Source organism: Gopherus evgoodei, chromosome 3, assembly GCF_007399415.2.
Source record: "Gopherus evgoodei ecotype Sinaloan lineage chromosome 3, rGopEvg1_v1.p, whole genome shotgun sequence".
Classification (NCBI taxonomy): domain Eukaryota; kingdom Metazoa; phylum Chordata; order Testudines; family Testudinidae; genus Gopherus; species Gopherus evgoodei.
The window spans coordinates 115048239-115071888 of record NC_044324.1 but is presented as its reverse complement, the minus strand read 5'-3'; the positions used below and the strand labels follow the sequence as shown (position 1 = coordinate 115071888).

General features: G+C 40.4%; 1 protein-coding gene across 2 annotated transcripts in view; it reads right to left on the bottom strand.

Annotated features, from left to right (window-relative positions):
* Positions 1-23650, bottom strand: part of PEX7 (peroxisomal biogenesis factor 7) — a 78367-nt gene that overhangs the window by 2091 nt on the left and 52626 nt on the right. For both annotated transcript variants that reach the window (XM_030556402.1, XM_030556401.1), the window contains one exon: positions 19225-19324. In XM_030556402.1, coding sequence (XP_030412262.1) covers positions 19225-19324 — 100 coding nt within the window. The remainder of the gene's footprint in view (positions 1-19224; positions 19325-23650) is intronic.

Below are 23650 nucleotides of genomic sequence, written 5' to 3'. Positions count from 1 at the left end.
CAACTTCCGCTGGTGACAAAGACAAGCTTTCAAGCTTACACAGAGCCCTTCTTCAGGTCTGGGAAAAGCACTAAGAGTGTCACAGCTAAATAAAGGATACATTAATCTTGAATGGTCCCTTAGAATATGTGTTAACTACTTATGCTAAATGGTCTGCTCAATCTTGGATTTAACTGTGACACTCTTAGTACCTTTTCCACACTTGGAGAACAGCTCTGTGTAGCGCAAAAGCTTACCTTTCACCAACAGAAGTTGGTCCAATAAAAGATATTACCTCATCCACCTTATCTAACGAATTGTAAAACTAATTGTGACCCAGGCAGGATGTGTGCCAATTGGCAGAGGACACCAAAACAGGCACAGGGATCCCCTGGGTCAGGTTATGCAGAATAATTCACCAAAAGGTGGCATGTGGGGTCAATATCCCAGTGGCCATCATAATCATTTCTAAATGTGTGTATGGATATTATTTAAGGCATTATGTATCTTTATAGGAAATTACATTCTCAAAGTCTTGAAGTTAAGGCAGGTAAAACAGGAGGCAAGGTGCTTCAGACCAGTTCCTTCCAGGCAAAGGGGTAATAGGCACTTGTCTCCCTGGCTGGGCATTGTGTGTTGTCCCCTTCACAATACAGATCTATTCGCACACTGAACCAAAATGCTAATCAAGAGATTGGGAAATCTTGGAGAGGAAATTTACAGGAAATAAAAAAAGAGCAGGAGGGGAGTTCCATTTACAAGTAAAGACAATAGATTATTGGCATACATGTGGGGTGGTGGGCAAGGTACCCTCCTACATCTTTCCACCAAGGAGGAAAAAGGACAGCATAGCTCATGAATGGGAATCTAACAGCCAAGCCTGTCTGTTCTATGCTGGCAGGACTGCAGGTGAGTTTTTGCTCTAAAAGACATGACAATAACTAGCTGAGTACATCTAGATTCTGGAATGCACACTAGGTTTTTATTTTACGTGTAATGTAATATAATGGAATATTTTACATTTCCAATACTTCTACTTGCTTTCACTAGAGTTTGTACTCTGTCAAATCAACTTCTGCTTGTTTGCATTATAAGCCAATATAAGCGCTGCACATAAACAGGAGTGGTGATTGAGGTATAACTGGTAAGCGGGGTGGACTATTCCTTTGGGAGCAGTGATTCTGCAAATAATGCATGTGTGTAAAGGACCATGGCCTGGACACTCCAGGGAGATGCTTGGAGGAACTGGGGACTGGACAGTGCCTATTGCTAACCTGCAGAGGGAGAGAAGAGTCTGTGTAGGCCTAAGAGATCTATTTGTATTGCTTGTATCCTGGAGAGTCAGAGAGCTGACATACGGCAGCCTCAGACAAGGCTTCCCCACGCTAAAAGCAGGTGGTAGCGAGGTGCTTCTCAACCCTGGGTACCCCGGAAAGTGTCACACTCATTCTGGTTTCATTTCTGTTGGATGAAATGCATGGATGTGGGCAGGAGCTTGCAAAGTCATATTTTTTCTATATACCACTTAGTCCATGGAGGGGGCAGAGTAACTTCAACATAAACAGCCTGGCTCTGAGGGTGGTAGGGGATGGACAGAAGAGGAACCAGGAGATCCATGAAGGCTTGGATCCAGGGCCACTCCCCCTCCCCATAAGGAGCTAGTGTCTCTCTCTCTCTCAGGTATGGCCGATATTACTGTGCTATCTCAGTGTCTCAAAATCTTAAATGTATTTATCCTCATACCACTGTAAGATAGGGAAGTGCTATTATCCCCCCATTTTACAGATGAGGAACAGAGGCAGAAAGACAAAAGTTATTTGCATGAGTTCACACACAAGTCTGTTGCGGAATGGCAAATAGAAGTTCTCTGGTCTACCAAGGACCAGAGCTAGAGCTCTGACCATTCAATCATCCATGCTTTCCAAGGAGAGCTCCGCATTAACCTGATGGGACTATGATATCATCTAAACTGACCTCACTTTAGCAATATAGCAGAAGAATCTAAGCTGGTCTGAATTTTTCTAAATAATCACCCCTTAAAATCCCTTTTTTGGTGCAGATTTGCAGTATCACAATATGAAGGCTGGTATGAATCTACAGCACTGGATAAAATCAGTATTAACAGATGGGAAAAAACTTTCATAAAACCAGATTACAAAATGCTTTAGATTTGCTAATGCAATTAAAGATTCTCTAACAATACCAGATACTAGATCAACAACTATATAACAGAATGATGTATAATGCATAGTTTGTAACAGAGCAGTGGAGGGACAAAGAAATGAAGGCAAAGATCAGAGATAAGATGAGATCTGAAGAGGAATAAAGTTGACAAGGCCTATGAATACAAGCCACTAAATGAGGGTGCATGCAACTTTTGAAAAGTATCTTCAGAGTGTTGTGTTCCCTCAGAGATGTCAATGGGAGTCACACCAGGCCCTACAGAACAGGAACCACTTTGCTGTAAATCTAATTCACATTCTTCAATATACAACTAGAATGAACAGGTGCACACTAGAAATTTGGAAATCAAACTTCACTTTGTATGATACACACTGTAGTTGTCCCATTCCATGGTTACTGCTCATTTGTAGCATTTCCTTAATTGGTTGCACTGCTTTGTTATTTGGTACCTTACACCCTAACAGGGCTGGCTCTAACTTTTTTGCTGCCCCAAGCAAAAAAAAGAGCACTGCCCCGCGGTAACTCTCGCCCCCCCGAGCACCGCGCTGCCCAAGCCTCCACCACCCTGAGCACCGCTCAGCCAAAACAAAAACAAACAAACCAAAAACCCCCCTCCAGCGCTGCCTGGCAGAACCAAAAAAACAAAACAAAACCCTTGCGCCGCCCCCACCCCAAGGTGCCGCCCCAAGCACGTGCTTGGTTGGCTGGTGCCTGGAGCTGGCCCTGCACCCTAATACAGAATGGAACAAAATCTCATGACATTATGTCTGTTCACTTGACATAACAGAGCCTTGTGTGATATAACAATTTGCTGTATTGCAGTTCATCCACAATTTTACACACACAAAAAAATCTGATTTCTCCCAGGAAGGGTGTGCAGAGAATGGCAATTGTATAAAACACACAGTAAGTATTTTTATCCTTCCTATAGGTAGAGGTTGGTACTACATTGGCAATACTTTCTTTCAAGAGGAAACAAGACATGGAATAGTACCTGAAAAATCCCTGGGGAATCCCCATCTATGATCAACCTAATTAGTATCTTGCAGCAAGCTCTGAACAAATATAGTTACAGAATCATTTAATCTAGTGATAGTAAGAATAAATAGAGCCTACACAAAAGGCAGTTTGACTAGGACCACTTGGGTTAATTCTGCCCAACTTGCTGATATTCTCTGATAGTACATAAATGTAGCTAGTTAGGAGAAGAATATAAACCTACAGCAAATAACTCTGGGTCATATCCTCCTGTGTAGTGTGATGTCCACTCATGTTGGAAATGGTGATGAACAAATTCTATGCAAAGAGCAGGGATGACTGACTTAAATCAAAGTGACTTAAAATAATTGATTTAAATCAGCAAACAAAAACCCTTGATTAAAATCCCTAATTTGAATTCTGGTTTGCATTTGTACTTTTCAGTTATTTTCCTCAAGAAAGGTTGATTCTCACTCACTGGTAATGGTTTTAATGCTGATTAGCAATTAAATATAGCCCTTACGCTAACTTTGGTGCTTCTTTTTGCTAACTAAGAGGACACACTAAATTTATACAGTTAAGCAATTTTAGCTTCACTCGTTTATTCAGAGTCTATTTTTACATTTTAATTATTATGCTGATTGATGCATTTCTTATTTACTTGATTATTAAAATTTTTACTTACAATGTGTCATACTATGATGAGAACAGTACGAATATGTACATAGAAACACAAAAAGAACAAATTTTCAACACAGAAAAGGTTTACATGAAGATACATGTCTTAGAGGCCAGCTAAAGGTATAAAGCCAATTCAAGACAGGACACCATGCTGCCGAATTTTTTAATCTTACTTTCCATCATCATAGGGTTCAAAAAAGAACTTAGGACTTAAAAAAGAACTAGATAAGTTCATGAACGATAGGTCCATCAATGGCTATTAGCCAGGATGGGCAGGTATGGTATTCCTAGTCTCTGTTTGCCAGAAGCTGGGAATGGGTGACAGGGGACGGATCACTTGATGATCACCTGTTCTGTTCATTCCCTCTGGGGCACCTGGCAGTGGCCACTGTCAGAACACAGGATACTGGGCTAGATGGACCTTTGGTCTGACCCAGTCTGACTGTTCTTATGTAGAATTTCAAATCTGCGAACTCCTAAAATATAACTACTTTAATAAAAGTCTCAATTCAGTCCAAGAGTGTTTATCTGCCATCAGCAATGTACGGTGAACCTTTTGAGCAAGATTCAAAATGGTAAGTTTTGAGTTAACAACCCAGAACTCATGTTGGCAAAATGCCACTCTGTCCTCTCAAATTAAATATGATAAAGTGCTACAGTTGAAAATAGATGATGGAAAGTAAGACCTCGACACCGAAATAAATTATTTCTATATTGTGTTGGTGGACATGACTATGGAGATTAATTTCAAGAGTGGAGTGGTTTGACTGGATTATTCAATACAAAGATGCCAACTAAATGGGTTTCTGTGTTTGTAACAACGTGCATTTTATGTAAAGTTTTCCAAGGCTCCACCTTTTAATGAATCAAGAGAGGAAGAACCTTATGAAGTCAAAGTTGTAACTATCCTTTGTTTTGGTAAATTCTAGTCAGAAAAACCAAAAGATACTGTTAAACTAAGACATTCTTATTTAATATCTCGGTAGGTTTACAATGAACAACAATGTGTAGATGACATCCCAATCATCCAAGAAATCCTGTGTTTGATGGGATTACCTATGTTTCAAAATAGCTGGATGACTTTCATTAGGCTTTTGGTACACACACTACACCCTTAAAATAGCTGCCATAAAAGCTACTGCAGTTTGAAAGAGGATGTGATGGCTGTTGTAGCCCCAGTTCAGCAAGGTACTTGACATCTGAATACTTAAGCACATGAACAGTCCCACTGAAGGCCCTAGTGAATAACTGCGTGAAGTGTTTTTCTTTATTAATAGTACAATATTATCTGGTGATGATGTGAATATACAACTCTTGGTTATTGAATTTGGTTGTATAAAGCCAATGGCTTTATAACCTAAGTGGGAGGGAAAGCCAACACGATGTAAAATATTTTGTCACAATTGATTTAACAATAATTTTGATCAAGCTTTTAATGCAACTTTAACCACAACTTATGTGTCTGTGTTAAACTAACAGGACTAACTCGGAATATAAGCTCTATCAGATTTGGTGACTGTGTATGTACCTAGTACACAGCTGGAGATATCTCAATAATTTTGGAAGTTCTCCAAATTTTTCTTTCAGTTTTTTTTTTTAAACCACCACCGTCAACTTACTGATATTTTTATACAGGTTTATCTAATTCTTACTTAGAACAGTATTCAATAGGATATTCCACAGAACGTAATCTTACTGTATATGAAGAGATTATTTGAGCCACTGTTCAAAACTGAAAACCCTACACAAGAAGCTTAAATATAAAGTATTATTCATTTTCAGCCTGAAGCTACTGTACAATGTTGCTGAAATAGCTTTGCCTTCAATCCAACAGACCTGGATCAAGTTTGCATATCAGTAGGTAGAGTCTGCAGAGTGCTTTGATCTTTGGGTGAAAGCTACTGTATAAATGGCAGGTTTTTTTTTATACTTCCGACCGTTTTAAAAAAAACAAATAATTAGCTTTGGGCAGCTATTTTCACTACACTTCCATTAACATTGTACAGATATGCTGCAGAACACCAGACAAATACACCACTGTTGCTTATGTGTTGGAATATACAGTTCTCTTGTATCAATTTTTCTGCCATCACAAATTGTACAGAAAAATGGAATAATTAAAGCTTAATTGTAAAATAACAATATTCCACTGAATACTGATTGCTCAGGGAAGGATGCACCTGAAAAAGACCCCCCCCCCAAGTGGCAATGTTCCCATCTGTCAGCCATTACTGTTACAGCTACATGATGTAAACTCAATCTAACAAAATGGATGCATTTGTTAATGTCTGTGGGACTCTGTATCTCAAAGTAGCATCCTGGAACTCCCACATTCACCACTGTCATATAATTATGATATGTTTTGTACAAAATATAACTTGTAAAGTGTCATTTTAGAAGTCTTGATCTGCTGAACATGAATATCCTGTTGGATTGTATATGCTATCGGTGTATGTGAAGTTATAAAGTATTGCTACATGTGATACTGAAATATATGCTGTGAGGTTGGGAGATGCCCACAGCCAGCCTTTCAGTTGCAATAAAGGAGGGTCAGACAGGCATTGATGGTGTTGATCAAAAAGAATCTGCTACCCCAGAGGCTCTTTAGAGAAGGGATGTAACACAATGGAGACTGCTTGACCAATGGGAACTGCCTGATCCTAGCACCTGGAAGAAGGTATAAAAAGAGACAGTAACATCATCACTTGTCCTCTCCCCGATCCCCATCTCACCACCTGGAAGACAAAGACATGGAGCTAGGGAGATTGGACTTCCTTCCAGCCTGGGACCAGTCTGAGTATTGAGGAACTCTAAGCTGCCTGTAACATCTAATCTTACAACGAGAAACTTCTTGATTCAAATCTTGCTTAGTATGGTAAAGTTAAAAATAGAAATGCAGTCTAAATTCTATTTCTTAAGTAACCAACTTTGATCTCTATGCCTGCTATTTATAATCACTTATAATCTATCTTTCTGTGTTTAATAAATGTTTTATATTTTACCTAAAACAGTTTGTTTTTGGTTGAAGTGCATGTCCCACTTTCCTATGAAGTGGCGACGAACTAAGTAATGAGTTTACACTGGTCAGGCTTCTGACCAGTGTAAGATGGTGCAGTTCTGAGGTATAGGACTGGAGCTGGGAGGAATTGGCTGAAGCTCATGAGTGGCTGGGAGATTGTTCATGTAACTCAGCTAGGTGTGTCCCTGCCTGTGGATGGCTGTGTAAATGCAGTGCCTGTCAGAGCCTTGTAGCTTGATCTTAGCTCATAGCATGAAACAGCTCAGGCTGGTGGGTTTGGAGGACTCAGCTGTCCCACAGTCCAGGTTGCACCCTGGGGACCCTGTCACAGTGGCCTCTAGCCCTCTCGTTTCAGCAGTGAAGTTGCAACACCAGTGCATAAGAGAGTGTACTATATTTTTATTATTGCTGCGGTATAAATATCATGCCAGGTAATTTTCTGGAATAGGCAAATATATTTGAAGAAGATAAATCGACATGAACATTGCTTTATTCCCCTTCAAATAAAGCCAAAAATATGAATTGTGCAGATACAGTCTCAGAAAACTAATTCTTCACTGGAAATCCATAGTTTGACTACTAAAACAAGGGATGACTGTTTCACTTTAAAGTGTCTATCTTAATGTCTGATAGTAATGCTGTTTTCCACCAACTCATTTAATACTAATATTCTTTTCTTTATCACAGCCATTTCAGTTGTCCCACTAGCTGATCTATTTCAGGTCCTCTGTCTTCTATTCATCACTACAGCCTTGCTTTGCAATAGATGAAGACCTTTTCCAGAACCCTAGGGCAATCCATTCAGCTTCATGTAATTACCTAGATAACATACTGTCTCTTTACTGTTTAGGATCAAGAAAAGAGGAAAAATCCTTAAAGATAGTGGTTGATTTTTGTTGTACTCTAAAGTGGCACTAAACCCTCAACCCCAATAACCAAGTACTATTTTTCAGAAAATAACTAAAAACTGCAAAAACATAAAGCTCTTACTGAAACTCAGCAAGATACGCATGTATCTAGATAATGACACTCTATTTTCACTAGGCTCCAGATACAATTACTTTCTTTACCCTGGCAAAGAAATGTCAATGCCACAGTTGAATAAATTTTTGAACAACAGTCAGGAGGGCAGAAGTGATTATCACTTAGATACCCTTCCAGGGTTTCCAGTCAAATCTTAGGCTGACAGGCAATTGTCTCTTACATGGTGACCACTCAAGGGTGGAAATAGTTCTAAACGTTTATCTCTGCCCCGCTGAGTTTCAATAAGAAATATATCACTTCTTTTACAACAGGTTTTTAAAAAAGGTACTGTAGCTACATTTTCGCTATTTGCAATACTTTTCCTTCCTCCTCTTCTCTAGGTACCATTTCTTCTGTCTTTTTGTGCTTAATTCTATGGGCTATTTATATTATGATGAAACATCTGTAAAGGGTCCTGAGCACTCTTGCGTACACAGGGGATGGAAGTTTGGTGAAGCTAACAAAGATGGTTATTAGTCCTGCTACTTATTTTGACAGGTGACCATTTCTTCTAGCCCATAATTGGAAAGAATGGAAAGGAAGTTTTGCCCTCAGTTCTCCCCATTCCCATTCCATCTCTTCAACAACGAGAATCAAGAAGTAGGTGACACTTTTGCCTTCACTCCCACTCTGCTTGACCTTTGGTAAGTCACAGTAGGCAGAAGACCCACTAACATTTTGGGGTGCAACCCAGACCAGTGAAAGGTCATCTCACCACCTGCCCTGTAACCTTGGGTGCCTTAAATGCTCTGGTGCCATGGCTCAGAGCCTGGACGCCAGCAGACAGGAATGAAGTTTCCTGAGTCTGTGTGCAGTGCAGTCCTGGTTCAACACTTGGACCCTAGCAGCCTGCCTACAACACAACAGCCCCAACCTGGTCTCTACCAGCCTTGGATACTACTTGCAGGGTGTGACATTACTGACATGAACTGGGACCATATAGATCATTGTTGCAACCAAGGTCCTGCAGTGGCACCAGAACTTGTATAAAGGGGGTCAGGTAAGGTGTCTAAGACAAGACTGTGATGTGCTGGTTATGATTATGCTATCTGGGTGCGTGTATCATTTTTGTATTTAAAGTTATGAATATTAGCTCTATACTGTCTGTATTTCAAACTTATGCTATGCTTCTGGGTGACACCCCAGACAATTTGGCATCAGCACTGCCTAGCTTTCTTGATGGCCCATTAAGGACCATCAACTGACCCATTGAAAGAAGGCAGATACACCTTGCGATTCAGCAAGGTATGCAGAGGGACATGCCTATGGACAGAACTCTAAGGTTTTTTCTTGCCCTGTGCCCAAATTGCTTGTTTTTGGAATAAAGAAAGAGAGGCCACATGACAAGAGATTATAAATGGCTGCTGCAGCTCCTCCATCTTGTCTTCAATACTGCTTCATACCTCTGGAGGGACTTTGGTACACTGAAGCTTTGAACCAAAAACTGAATGACCCATCCCAGCTTTGGATGTACTCCACAGACTTGATTTGAATCTGCAGTTCATTCTATCATTGCTACAAGCCTGAACCAAGAACTTGGCCATTACTGCATGTAATTGATTCAATTTAATCAATTCTAGCTCTCATCTATATCTTTTTCCTTTTATGAATAAACCTTTAGATTTTAGATTCTGAACGACTGGCAACAGCATGATTTGTGGATAAGATCTGATTTGGTCTGGGGATGGGTCCTTTGGGATCGAGAGAACCTTTTTTCTTTTAACGGAGCATTGGTTTTCATAACCATTAGTCCCCATAACGAGTGGCACTGGTGGTGATACTGGGAAACTGGAGTGTCTAAGGGAATTGCTTGTGTGACTTGTGGTTAGCCAGTGGGGTAAAATCAAAGTCCTCTCTGTCTGGCTGGTTTGGTTTGCCTTAGAGGTAGAAAAACCCCAGCCTTGGGCTGTAACTGCCTTGCTTTAAGCAATTTGTCCTGAATTGGCACTCTCAATTGGGTCCCACCAGAACCACATCATTACATAGGGTTACTCCCAACATACTCTTAAGTCCCAAATTTTCCCCCAACTGTCTGCCCTGAAGTGTCCAGCCCTCTCCTGGAACACTCAGAGAAGTAATAAGGTTCATTGCTCCTTTAAAAAGACAAAAGCACAGCTTATTAATTTAACCGGAGCTAGCAGTCACTTCAATAGTACTAAGCAGGTTTAGATTAAAAGTAAAACAAGATATTAACAAAAAGAGGGTTTAAGTGAGTTTAAGAACAAGGGATAAAGGCAAAAGGTTACAAGCAAATAAAAGTAAAATATCCTTCGTAATGGCTAAGACATAACTCAGCAAGCCACAGCCTTGGACCAAGGTAGATTTCTTACCAATTTTTTTTCTCAGCTATGGCTAACATTCTCCCAGTTAGGCCCTTCCACAGAAGTACAAAATACTGGTTTCCCTGGTCTTCCTAGGTAAAAGATCTTTGTCTAAGCTGAGTTTTTACTTATATTCACTTCTGAGAGACATCAACCCCCTTAAATGAAGGGCCCGTCTTTCTCAGCTTGCAAGAGCTTTGGCCCTTAGTGTCTGTCCAATGATGGATGCAGATAGCTTCTCTCTCTTTTTATATCTTCCTAAACTTGCTGTTTTGTCCCCGGACATAGGAAGACCTCATGCTGTTCTTCTCATTCCCTTGACTTCCTATCCCCTTGCTGATTTGTATGACTTCCATTGTTTTGATTCCACCAAACTTAATTTGCACTGGAGACAGGTAGATAGCGGTCTTCCCTCCTGTTTGAGAGAAAACTGGTTTTTCTCCCTTTCTTTGGTCACAGACTTTAAAGCACAATATTAGTGAGTACCTATAATTCCTCACATTAGCATTAAAACATACATTTCACAATGATGTTAATCACCTGTGTGTCACCGGTTCGCATAAGATACTTTACATGACTCATTTGAGATGCAGGTTATGACAACAGTGAGTTGGAGTACACTGGACTGGTAAGGCAAGCTGAAACTCGCTGCTACGTACCAGGGAGTTCCTTGCTATGTGACACTAACCCTCTCCCCCATGCTCTTAACACGCTGGTTTTGAGTATGGATCTGTTGGTTTAAAACAACAAGGGGTTCCATCTTTGATTAGAAAGCCCCAAGCATTACTCTGACCCTATGTTTGGTCAAGAGGCATCAGAGATGAACTGTAACTGAGCTCTCCCCTCATGCATAAATTGAGAGGTGCATATTGTAATTTTGTAAAATAAAAACAAAAACATTTGCAAGCATTCTAGTTTGTGTCTGGTATTTTTCAAACTACACATTGTTTCTATTGTGATGAATACAGAATAAAAAACTGGCCAGAAGTTCTTACATAGATCTGGATTCAAATGATATATACTGACCAGTAATAGCAATGTCCCAGACATTGCTAAAGAAATGTATTACTCTCCCAAGAAGGGAAGAGATATGGGGGGGGGTATTGCTCCTGTTTTTCAGACCATTAAAAAGTGTAACAAAGCATTGCGCTGAAAACAGGAACTGATCAGGTCTCTGGAACGTTATACAGACAGGCTAGGATCTATTTCAAAAGACAGAAGGCAGTTGTTTTGTTGACCTGATATGGAATATGTAACAGGGAGCTGATTTTGTAGACTTGATACAATCCTCTAAGCACAACAGTTATTACAGCTTACTGGTGAAGGATATGCTGTCTAAATTTGCCTGAGTTGCAGGTCTGAAAGGTGTCTGGCAGTGAAGTGCAGAGGACTTTCAAAACTATTTGCAGCAATGGATGCACTCTCGCAAAGTTAGATAGCTTAAAGAAAGGAATCTTTTAAGAGCTATTTTAAAGAACACCAGGTCCATCCTTTAGTTACTGATAAAATCAATGCAGTGTTGTGGAAAGGTTTAATCCAAACTCTAATTTTCCATTCTATGTTGACATATGACACTCTCAAAGTGGCATTGTGGGGAGTCCGTGTTTATTGTTTCTCAGTGACTCCATATCAAATATATTCAGTTTACAAGCAAAACAACATGCTTCCTAACCACCAGCCCTGCAATCTCCACCTTTGAATCTAGGAGTCAAATAAGGTTTCTTTTTTTTTTAAATAATCACCAGTAATTAACAGTTGTACAGGCCAAATACTGTCTTCATGAAACCCTGTTTGTCATCCATTGAGGTGCACAGGTATAACTCACTGGCACTAAGCAAACAGTTTTGCTAAAGAATCAGAAGCCAGCTTACTCTCTGCTGTGTTGGCTCAGCATGATTAACCAAAGGAAAAAGCAGTCAGAGCTTTTAAATCACTAAATCAGGTGACTCTGAACACACATACAAGGTGAAAAATCCATTGAATAAGAAGGTGATCCATGCAGTCACTTTTTATAACACTTTAAAATCAAAGAGATGGAAATATTTGACTGGTGATATGATAATTCCTTCCAATATAGTGATATTACAGCTTTCACAAAACTCTATTATGGCTGTAGCAACTATAGTTTTCACAAAACTCAAGTCTAAAGTGCTGATATTAACCCTTCCACTTCACAGGGGAAACATTACCTATACTCAAGTATCAGAGGGGTAGCTGTGTTAGTCTGGATCTGTAAAAGCAGCAAAGAACTGTGGCACCTTATAGACTAACAGACGTTTTGGAGCATGAGCTTTCGTGGGTGAATACCCACTTCGTCGGATCCGACGAATGGGTATTCACCCACAAAAGCTCATGCTCCAAAACGTCTGTTAGTCTATAAGGTGCCACAGGATTCTTTGCTGCTACTACCTTTACTGAGACAGTTTAAAAATACCAAGAATTTTTAAAAATATGAAATGACAAAGGGTAAAATTTACCCTTTCAGAGGGCCAGGTCAAGGCCTATGTACCACTTAAGTCTGATTTCAGAAACCTGGTGTATGTGTGGGGGAGGGGGGAAGTTGCACATAAGGTCTTGTCTTGCACTGGTTCCTTATGCACAAGGATAAATTTTACCCAATCAAAAGGAATTTTTGCAAAGGCCTGCAAAGGGATTCACCAATAACATTCATAGTGACTAATAAAGCCAGTCAAGAAATCCATGCACAAATTAAAACAAAAAATGGGATCTTTTCTCTCAAGGCATTTCAAACTGTAAAACTTTACCTGGAATGCCTTGAGAGGTTTAAAGAAGTGGCTGAGAACGGCCATAAGAGAGAGGAAAGATATAGTCAGTGAAATGTTTCTAGGCCAGAAGTGGGCAAACTGGGGCCACATCTGGCCCTTCAGACATTTTAATTCGGCCCTTGGGTTCCTGCCTGGGAGCAGGGTCTAGGACTTGTCCCGCTCTGCACAGTATCCGGAAGCAGCAGCAGCATATTCCACCTCCAGCTCCTATGCGTAGTGGCAGCCAGGGGGCTCTGCAAGCTGCCCCCACACCAAGCGCCATCCCCGCAGCTCCCATTGGTCGGGAACCAAAGCCGATGAGAGCTGCAGGGGCAGTGCCTGCAGACGGGGCAGTGCACAGAGCTGCCTGTCCGTGCCTCCGCATAGGAGCCGGATGGGGGACATACCACTGCTTCCAGGAGCTGCTTAAGGTAAGCACCGTCCAGAGCCTTCCCCCTCAACCTCCTTCAGCGCCCCAACCCCCTGCTCCATCCCTGATACCCCTCCCGCCCTCTGAACTCCTCAGTCCCACCCTCCTGCACACCAAAGCCCACCCTGCCAGCTGCGGCCCTCACCCCCTCACCCGCACCCCAATCCCCAATTTTATGAGCATTCATGGCCCGCCATAAAATTTTCATACCCAGCTGTGGCCCTCATGCCACAAAGTTTGCCCATCCTTGTTCTAGAGGCATGACAGCTTCAACGGTCATGTGGAACATCTAAATTCCACAACTTATGTGTACAAAGAAAGAACAAACAAGACAAAAAATACCCCCAAAACCCCCCCCAAAAAAAGGAGCAAAGGAAGTTTATGCATCTTCCAGTAAAAAGTCCACAAAATACAATTCCAGCTTTACGACAGTTAGTTAATGCCTCTGACCAGAGTGGGATTCGTGTAAATACAAACAGAACACATAATACAGCACCTCCACTGAAGACGCCGTTTGCATTCATATTTGGTCCTAAAAAAATGATCTTCTTTCTGCAAAAGAGCCATTATTCATCCACTCCACAAGTACTGAAACACTTGAATGTGGCTGTTAGCAACCATTCTGAGCGGCTGATAGGGAGGCCACTTGCAAACAATCCCACTGAAATACCCTTTGGAGTGGAGGGAGTAACCCATTCAGACAACGTGTAGCTACACAACAGTCTGGGGGCTGGAGGAAAGGAAATGGACACCAGGGGAAACCTCTGCTCTATGTCATCCATGACACAGTGAACAAAAAAGTTAGACTTACAGCCTCCAATGACCTTTATTCGTTGCCAGTGCGGGGTATTGAACTACATTTTGGGGTTGTTCCTCAGTGAAGTTATCAAAAAACTGTATTTACGGTGGAATTTACAGGGACCTTGAAATCCTTATAACTATATAGACATGGGGCAATGTTGGAGGGAAACTAATATGCTCTTATTGCAGAGGGTCAGTGCCATTTAAGAGAGCAAAGAACTGTATCACCATCACATAAATTAAACCGCGTTGTGCCTCCGAATATGCATCATTCAGATATTGTTGCCAGTAAAAGACAGAACAAAATAAGCAGGTCTCCTTTCATCGTGAGGAGTTGATCATCAAGCTGCATGTGCATCCACAGAAAGTTGCAGGAGTTTAAAAACAAAAACAGAGTGCCAATCCTAACAAGCTCCATGGACCCCACCATCTACAGAAACTATTACAAAGCTCAGGCTGGATACGCACTCCCTAGCTATAATGGAGCCCACTTTACATATAGGGCAGTGAAAAGGTAGTAATTTTGTAGCCTGCCTCAAAAAACAATCCCTCTTTGGAGAAGAGAGATTAGAGTAAGACACATAAAACAACATACACATAGCCAAAGATACCCTGGATTGTGTATTATAGAGAGCTATATTTGGCAGAGGCTTTTCCATCCATTCACTCATGGGCAAAGGGGAGAAACTTGGTGGTGGCTGAGCCTTCCACTGTCTGATAGAGATGACAAAGGGAGTATTTGCACAGGGGGTAGGGAGGGTTCTCTTTTTCTTCGAAGACTTTTTAAAAAATGGATCAGAACTTCTCTGTGCCACTCTGACCATGCCAGTTCCTCTCTGACCCCTTCATTGACTCTTTTCATATGAAATTCAAACTCCTAGAAGCAACCACAATTCACCACGTGAATATGGGTAACATTTTCATAAATGCTTAAAAAAATACTATTCTGTATCTCCAGTTCTCATATCTACCTGCTTCCCATTTCATATGCCCATTCCTCTGACCTTACACCCTTTGCACCCTGCGGTCTTGTGTCTTTTCCCCTTCATGACTTGGGCCTGCTTGTTTTAACTTGACAATGTCACTTCCACGAATGTTCTAATTTGTTCTGATTTTTTTTAAAAATTAAATATTGCACCTCAAGTCCCACACATTAGAAAATGTTTACAGAACAATGCAAAATATTATTTGTATAGGGCCCTTTATGCAGGATCCCAGAGCACTTCACAAATTATAAGCAAACAATCCCACTGAAATGCAATCCCTTTTCTGGAGAGGAGGGCGGCAACTATGCAGCCAGCTGGTGTGTAGTATAGTGCTCAACAGCCTGAGGGATGAAGGAAAGAAAATGAACACCAGGAAAAACTGCTACTCTGTGTCACGTGATCAACAATATCTCCATTCAGCGGAAAGGTTTTCAGACCCAAGCCCAGATTCTTCGCCAGACCTCTGGGCATAATCTACATAGGCTAGCTATAGCTTTTAAGCAGCCACATTCTAGCTGGAGCACAGCAGCACTCCGACCATGTATCTCTCAATCTTGATACACTCTCGGTGTCAGGTACTGAGTGGGTGGAAGAAGAACCAGATCTATGTCACTTGACCTGTCAGGGAAATCCACAACTGTGGAAATGCAGCAGCAGCAGCAGCACAAAAGGTCTGGAGTAAACAAGAGAATCTGGCTCCCACATCTCTTAGAATTGCACAAATGCATAATTGTCAGTACAAGTGGCTACTTGACATCTATCCTTTTGTATACAGAATTACAATAATTATTCATGCAGCCATAATAAACAAGTATGCAAATCAAGCATGTACACTGTGTGCCCTGTTGCATGCAAGCTATTTTAAATTCCAGGCCTGATCCTGCATTTAGATGACAAATCAAACTGTAGTATTGTGTTTGTATTCCTCTTCATATTCATTTTTAATCTGCAGGTTGTACTTTTCAGCACTGTATATTGTAAATGTCCTGTTCTGATTTGATATGTTGCTGTCACTTATGTTTAATACATTCTTCCTGTAATCAGTGCTTGAAAATGGTCATCGCTATTGTTCTTTTAAAAATCACACAGGACTGCAATTTTGGAAATGAATTGCAGCTTATAATTCACAGATCCAGTAAAGAGAAGCTGAAGGGATTCCCCCCAACCCTTTTAAAATCCTCGTTCTGTTCTCAGACAGCTGCCAAAGAAAGAAACTGCTCAATAGAAAGCATTTATTTACACACAGCATTGGGTGCTCTCTGTGGTGTGGGGAGCGGACCTGATAAGTAGGCATAGAAATGAAGAAAGGCTTTCAAACAAATCCAGGGCTTTCATTTTTCTCATGTTTGCCTTGAACATTAGGCATCTTTAGAACAACAAAAGTCCACAATTTCATGCAATTTATGATATGCAAAGTAATATTCCTCATACTTCCTCATACTCCTGTTGAAATAATTTCAGTGTCATGACAAGATGAATTGGATGTTCAATGTAGCTGTACTTTTAAATTTTGCTGTTCATGGCTATTTTCTGTGTCACACAAATAAGAGCTGATTAAACGCTAATTCATGAGTGCAGCATCCCGCGCAAATTGCAAAACACAGAATTTTGTTGATTTTTAATCAAGCTGCCCCCTAACAACTTTTAAGATTACTTCCCTGGTGGCAACAGCTACTTCTTTGAAAGGCTTACGAACTGTGATCCTCCCGTTAGTTGATATAACCTGCCCCAAGCTCAACTGTTCAACTGCCTTGGCACAATCTACCCCAACAAAATGACATTTGGCACATCCCTTAGCTAGTTCAGATGGGCTCACCACTTTCTTTTTGTTCTGTTTTTGTATAGCACCTTGCATAATAAGATGGTGGTTCATCACAAGAGCTCCTAAGAGCTATCACAATACAAAAACCAACCAAAGAAGAAGAGAGGGACCATATGAGATGGAACATGATATGGTTATAGGATATGCTTATTTCTACTATGTATAGTACTACTATTCATTATAGGAGAAATTCACCCCGTGCATGGGTATTCAACAATGAAGTCCCACTCTAGAAGAGAATATGCCAGAAGGTCTCCTCTAAAGCCAGACCCATGGAACTCTGTATAGACAAATGACACAGTCACTCAATTTGCAACTATGTTTTTGTTGAGCTATAGAACAGCCGTAAGTAATTCCACGGTGTAGTCTGAATTCAAGTCTAAAGGACACTTTCTTTTAAGTGGTGTCTAATATATACCCAGGTGAGCCTCAATAGAGCTCTGGGACTATGAGCAGGAAAAACTAGGGAAGGACAGTATTATGTGGGAAAGAGGCCCTATGATAAAAGTCCTTAGCCAATCTTTTCATGGGTTTTTAAACATTTGAAATCATTTGGCCTCACTGAGGCCAGGTCTATGCTACAAAACACACCTAGGTATAACTACATAATTTTCCATGGAAAGGTTTCTCCCATCAGTATAGCTACCGTCACTCGCAGAGGTGGATTAACTATGCTGCCGGAAAATGCTGCAGCGGCGCAGTTTCTTAAGCGTAGACCTGCCCTAACACTAGCTGCTCACATCATGTCAGAAGCTGTTTCAGTTAGAGGGATGTTTAAAAACAGTTTGTAAACAAAAAGTAAAAACCTAGTGTAGTCTGAGCCTCAAGGGGAATTCTGTTTGTTCATCTTGCACATTTCTCTCAATTACCCATGAGCCTTCCCCTACTATGATCTAAAAAAGTTATTTGATATTAGATGACTTAGACATCTGTACAGGGTAATAACAGCCCACTGTTGGTCTAGCATATTTTGGATATTGGGAGAAATAATGCTTATTATATATCATAATACCATTTTGATTTGATTTGTGCACGGTAGGCAACATGCTGTACCTGCCTAAGCTGTACAGTAAACAGAATCAGGTTTCAATTATTTCAGTACTGAGAGATATCTAAATACAACCTGAGGGTAAAAAAATCCAATCATGTCTGGTTAAATAAACCCTGTATCCTTAATGTTTCTGACAAAGCAAACTGATTCACACAATTTGCACTACAGCTCACTCACCCTCTTGGCTTAAACAACTACAACTGTACTAATAGTACTGCTCTTAGATACACATTCCAAATCTTTAGATTATTAAGAAAAAGCTCAAAGTGGAAGCTAGAGAGAGGCAACAGATATTAAAACTGGAAACTGCTGAGATTCTCTACATGTGCATTTCAAAGTTTTTTTGTAATTACTTCTCAGTCATATTTTGACTTCATTATACATATTCCTTTATTTCAGCATTTTTACATCACTCACTGCTATGATAGCTGGATGTCACACGATAGATTAAAACCAAATACATACAAAGCATATGAGTCACTTATAAGCCATCACTTCCCTTTTTCTGTTGCACAAACTCAGGAGCAGTTAAATGTAATACCATCTGTATGTATATATTATCCACTGCCAAAGGGTGAGTTTGCTTGGCTTTACTCTAAACTACTGCTAAAATATTACACAGATGTAGACACTCAAGTAACCCCAGGACAATCAATACTCAATTTATTAGCCTTGATTTAGCAAATCTCATCCCCCAGGACATTAATGTTTGGGATTTCTATAATTAAAATCATGTATTTGGTCCCCTCTAGAGGTGGGCTTAAAGCAAAAGGCAACATCCGAGCATTCTTGAACTTTGGAGAAGTTCAGTTCTAGTACTGGATCCATATTTAATGACTGGCCCATCTCTAACCAGGTCTGAACCCTAGATTTGAATTTGGCACCTTCTCTAGCACTCTTGTTCCCAAATCAAAGTAATTTTTGCTTCCACCTGCAATCAATATGGATTTCAACTCTGTCTGCTTTTGCAACCTCTTCCCAGGCCCCCATTTACAGACAAGTAATCGTTTCTCAAATAAAAATGGAACTACATTTGTTTTTTTTTAACCTGCATTCAGCCAGATCCTCTGCCTGAGGCATTCTACAAACCGATGGCTGCTGCTCATGATGGAGTCTTCAATTCAGCTATTGAATTGTATTGGCTGTAACAGACAAGTGAAACATAAAATCATCTAGTCTGTTACCTGACCATGGTTGTGAAGGCTTAAATCTAGTCCACACGTAAACTCTGTATGATGCTCCACAGTCTCCAGCAAGGGGTTAGGCTTGGAAAAATCCCAGAATCTACAGAAAGAAACACAAAAACAAACAATGATGGTAACTGAAAGGGCATTTAAAAAAATATAATGCAGGATACTGATATGCCTGATGCTGCCAGAACCTTTTAAAAGCCAAACCCATCCACTTAAGGAATATAATTAATCCCATTTCTGCAAAACCCTCTGCTGATCTACATAAATAAGGACTTCATTAAGGAAAACCATATTCTTTATCCCATTATGGAAACTGAGATAACAGAGCTGGCACCAATGATCTGCTCTACAGATAATCTGTAAAAAATAGTAGGCTGGCCTTCTTTATTAAGATCCAATTCCTCTTAATATCTGCCAAGTTATATCTATGACACACACTTCAGGGCAACTCAATTTTTTTTTTCTGCACTGTCTGATGTGGGGTTGTCTGTTTACTGAAAATTACAGATGGGTTATAAATATTGATTACTCCTGACTTCAGATTTATTTGGGAGCAGACTTCTATAAAACACAATATGCCATTGCATTTTTTTAATGATTTATACACTAAAGGAAATGATTTGACTTAATTTTAATTTCACTGATAATTCACTCATCTAAAACTTTTGGAAAAAAATGTAATTCTAAACTCTCCTGTTTCTACGGTTTAACCCCAGTCACTCCCCAACACACGGTATGAACCATACTCGGTATAATATAAGCTGTAAAAATTAGTAATAATAGGCAAAATATAGGAAGCAGTGAGGAAGTAGTGTCTAATGGGTTACAATAAAGATTGCTACCTGTGATCTGGAAAAATGCATTCAGTATGTTAATAAAATTTTCAGATGATTAAATTGAGAAGGACTCTAAATTATAATGAGGACAGAGAAATAATAAAGTGTCAAACTTCTTTGATTCTGCAGTATTGTTTACAGGGGAAAAATGTGCAGCAAAACCCAAGGGCTGCAGGGTTTACTGAGCTATTGTGGTTTGGCAGCTAGTGCCAGTCTCTATACACATAACAGTTTCCCACAGCAGTTACAGATATTCTTATGTTTTTCTATAATAGGCATGCCACACTCCTGTTCTTTTTTCCTAGTGGACCTGATAATAATGAATGAGAGAAATAATCATCAGGGCTAGTTACACAGAAAGGACTGTAGGTTCAGCAGATTGGTTCAGGTAAACAGCAAACAGTGGAGCTAACAGAATTAGTTTGTTTAACCTGTCTGTTATTTCCTTAATAAATGAGCAGAGTGGTATCGACACAATGGCTAAGCCATAGCAACAACCCTCTTTACATCTTCCTAGTACCAGAGCAGAAATATAAACAGCTCATTTTACAGGGAAATAGGAGCAAAAGAAAGTCTAAGCACAGAATGAACAATTTCACTGTTAAATTTGTCTGTTCAGACAGATAAGGAAGCAAGTCTTGCACCTTCTAAGAATTAGTGATGGCCTTCCTTATTGTGTTCATTTTGCATTCTCTTTAAATTTAGTTCAAATTTAATATTCAGAGGGAGCTGTAGATTTTATGTGGAAAGAAATTAAAACAAAACCTGAGTTGAAAGCTTTTTAAAGTATAATAGGACAGTCTAGTTAGTATTAATCTTTTGCTGACATAACAAAATTATGTCAGCAAAAGAGCACATATAACACACGGTTTCAGAGCCTTACAATCCAGTGCAAGTTTCATAGAATTTTTTAAGGAAGATATTCTCAACAGACCTACTTGAATATAAATGTAGTTTAAACACAGGACTACAGAGAGGATATGAACTTTAGGTGCCTGAGTATAGGACTTAGAGCCATGAACTCCTGAGTTAACTTTGGCTGATAGTAATTTACTAGATGATAAATAGCAAATAACTCCGCAGCTCCTATCCTCTGGTGTCCATGTTTTGTCATGGCAGGACAGCGTGTGTGCTCTAGAGATCCCCAGAGTCTGTGTCCGTGGGGGCGGGGGAGGACCTCAACTTTTTGCTCCTGGGAGGTTCAACCATGCGGGATTGGTCTGTGGGGGAGGGGTTAGATAAACAGATACCCAGGTCCTCCAGATTAGGGGTTAGGCACAGGGCTAACAACCTGCCCTGTAAAAAACAAAATATGTTACAGAAACCGTGATGGAGAAATCAACCATTACTGCGTGTGACGGTCCTTCACGAGTCAATGGCCTGTATGACTGCCAGTAGTGAAAGCCAAAAGGAAGACACTGGCATGAAAACTGAAGTGCTCAACACCACGACAAAAAACAAACTTGTTTTTTGGAACGTATGGATAACGTATGAAACAGGGAATTTAGCTCAGGTCACAGCAGAGATGAGACGCTACAGCTTACACATCCTGGGTGTCAGCAAGAGCAGATGGATGGGATCAGGAAGATTAACAGCAGCCTCAAGAGAAACTTTGCTGTTTTCTGGATGGGATGATGAACAACACCATGAGAGTGTTGCCATCCTTTTGAAGAAGGGAGTGGAGCATTCCCTGCTTGAATGGAAATTCATCAGCAGCAGACTTATGAGACCCAAACTGAAAGGGAAACATCATAATATCACCCTGATTCAGTGCTATGCTCCAACAAATGACAGTGATGAAGAAGTAAAGGACAAATTCTACCTTACACTACAGGCGGAGTTAGAGAGAGTACCACGTCATGACCTAACTATTGTCATGAGAGACCTGAATGCCTAGGTCGGTAAGGACAACGCAAACAACAACAGAGCAATGGGAAGACATCAGTATGGCACAATGAATGAAAACTGAGAAAGTCTTGTTGACTTCTGCAATATGAATGACCTAGTCATAGGTGGAACTTTATCTGAACATTGTGAAATTCACAACCTGACATGATGTTCTCCAAATGGCAGAGATAAGAACCAGATTGACCCTATCTTGATCAATGGCAAATGGCGAAACTCACTGACAGATGTGAAAGTGAGAAGAGGTGCAAATGTTGGCAGGGACCACCACTTTGTGACAGCCTCCATCAAACAAAAACTGAGAAGTGTGGGTCCACCAAACCAGGAACACAGACATTATGATATTGACAAGCTAAAGTCCCTTGAAATACAGAAAGCCTTCCCTTCTGCAGTCAAAGAAAAGGTTTCAAGCACTTGCAGACCTTGATGAAGAGGAGGGGAATGCAGATGAGGAGATCAACAAGAAGTGGGACATAGTAACAGCAATTTATAAACAGAGCAGTGAAGCCTGTCTAGGCTACAGGCAGAAGAGAAGGAAGGAGGGGATTACACCCAGCACATGGAATGCCATAGAAACTAGATGAGTCCTGAAGAAAAAAGTTTTAGACACAAAATCCCAGAAACTGAAGAATGAATACCACGAACAATATAGCAAGGCACACTAGCAGGTCAAATGCCTTGTGAGAGAGAACAAATGGCATTATATTGATAATCTGACAACACAAACAGAGGACGCAGCTACTTGTGGTGAACAAGGAACCGTCTACAAAATGACGTGGCTTATCAGTGGTAAACGGCAGACACCAACACACACACTCATCAGGAACAAACAAGGACACCTACTAACAACTGGAAAAAAACAAGAAATGCCCTGGACAGAGCATTTCAAAGAATTGCTGAACAGGGAGTCACCTAAAGAGGAAGCAAACATCCACAAGGCAGAAGAAGAACTTGATATCAACATAGACACCCCAACTAAGGAAGAGATCATTCAAGCCATCAAATCCTTAAAAAATGAGAAAGCTCTTGACAAGGATAACTTGAATGCAGAATTGTTCATGGTAAATCCTAAATTAACAGTATCTATCCCCTCTACATCAGTCTGGGAAAGGGAAAAAGTGCCAGATGAGTGGACCAATGGGATTATAGTGAAGAAACCAAAGAAAGGACCTCTCCATGACTGTAATAACTGGCGTGGTTTCACACTTTTATCTGTGCTAAGCAAAGTATTGTGTAAGATCATAGTCCAGTATATATCAAAAGCAGTTGAAAGCATTCTCAGAAAAGAACAAGCTGGTTTTCGGAAAGGGCGTGGATGCAGACCAGATCTTCACTCTACAGAACATAATAAAACAGTGCTTAGAATGGCAATGGCAACTCTACATAAATTTCATAGACTTTTGAGAAGGCTTTTGATAGCATTCACAGGACCAGCCTAGGGTGCATTCTGCAGACATATAGAATTCCCTTCCGTATAATCAACGTCATCAAAAGCTTTTATTTCAACATTACATGCAGTGTTGATCACAGTGAGCTCAGTTTTCAAGTCAAAACAGGAGTTCGTCAGGGGTGTGTCATGTCTGCAATCCTCTTCAACATTGCCACTGACTGGGTAATGCGGTGTACAACAGAAGACCTGCCAAGAGGCATTAAATGGACACTCGTCTCATCCCTTG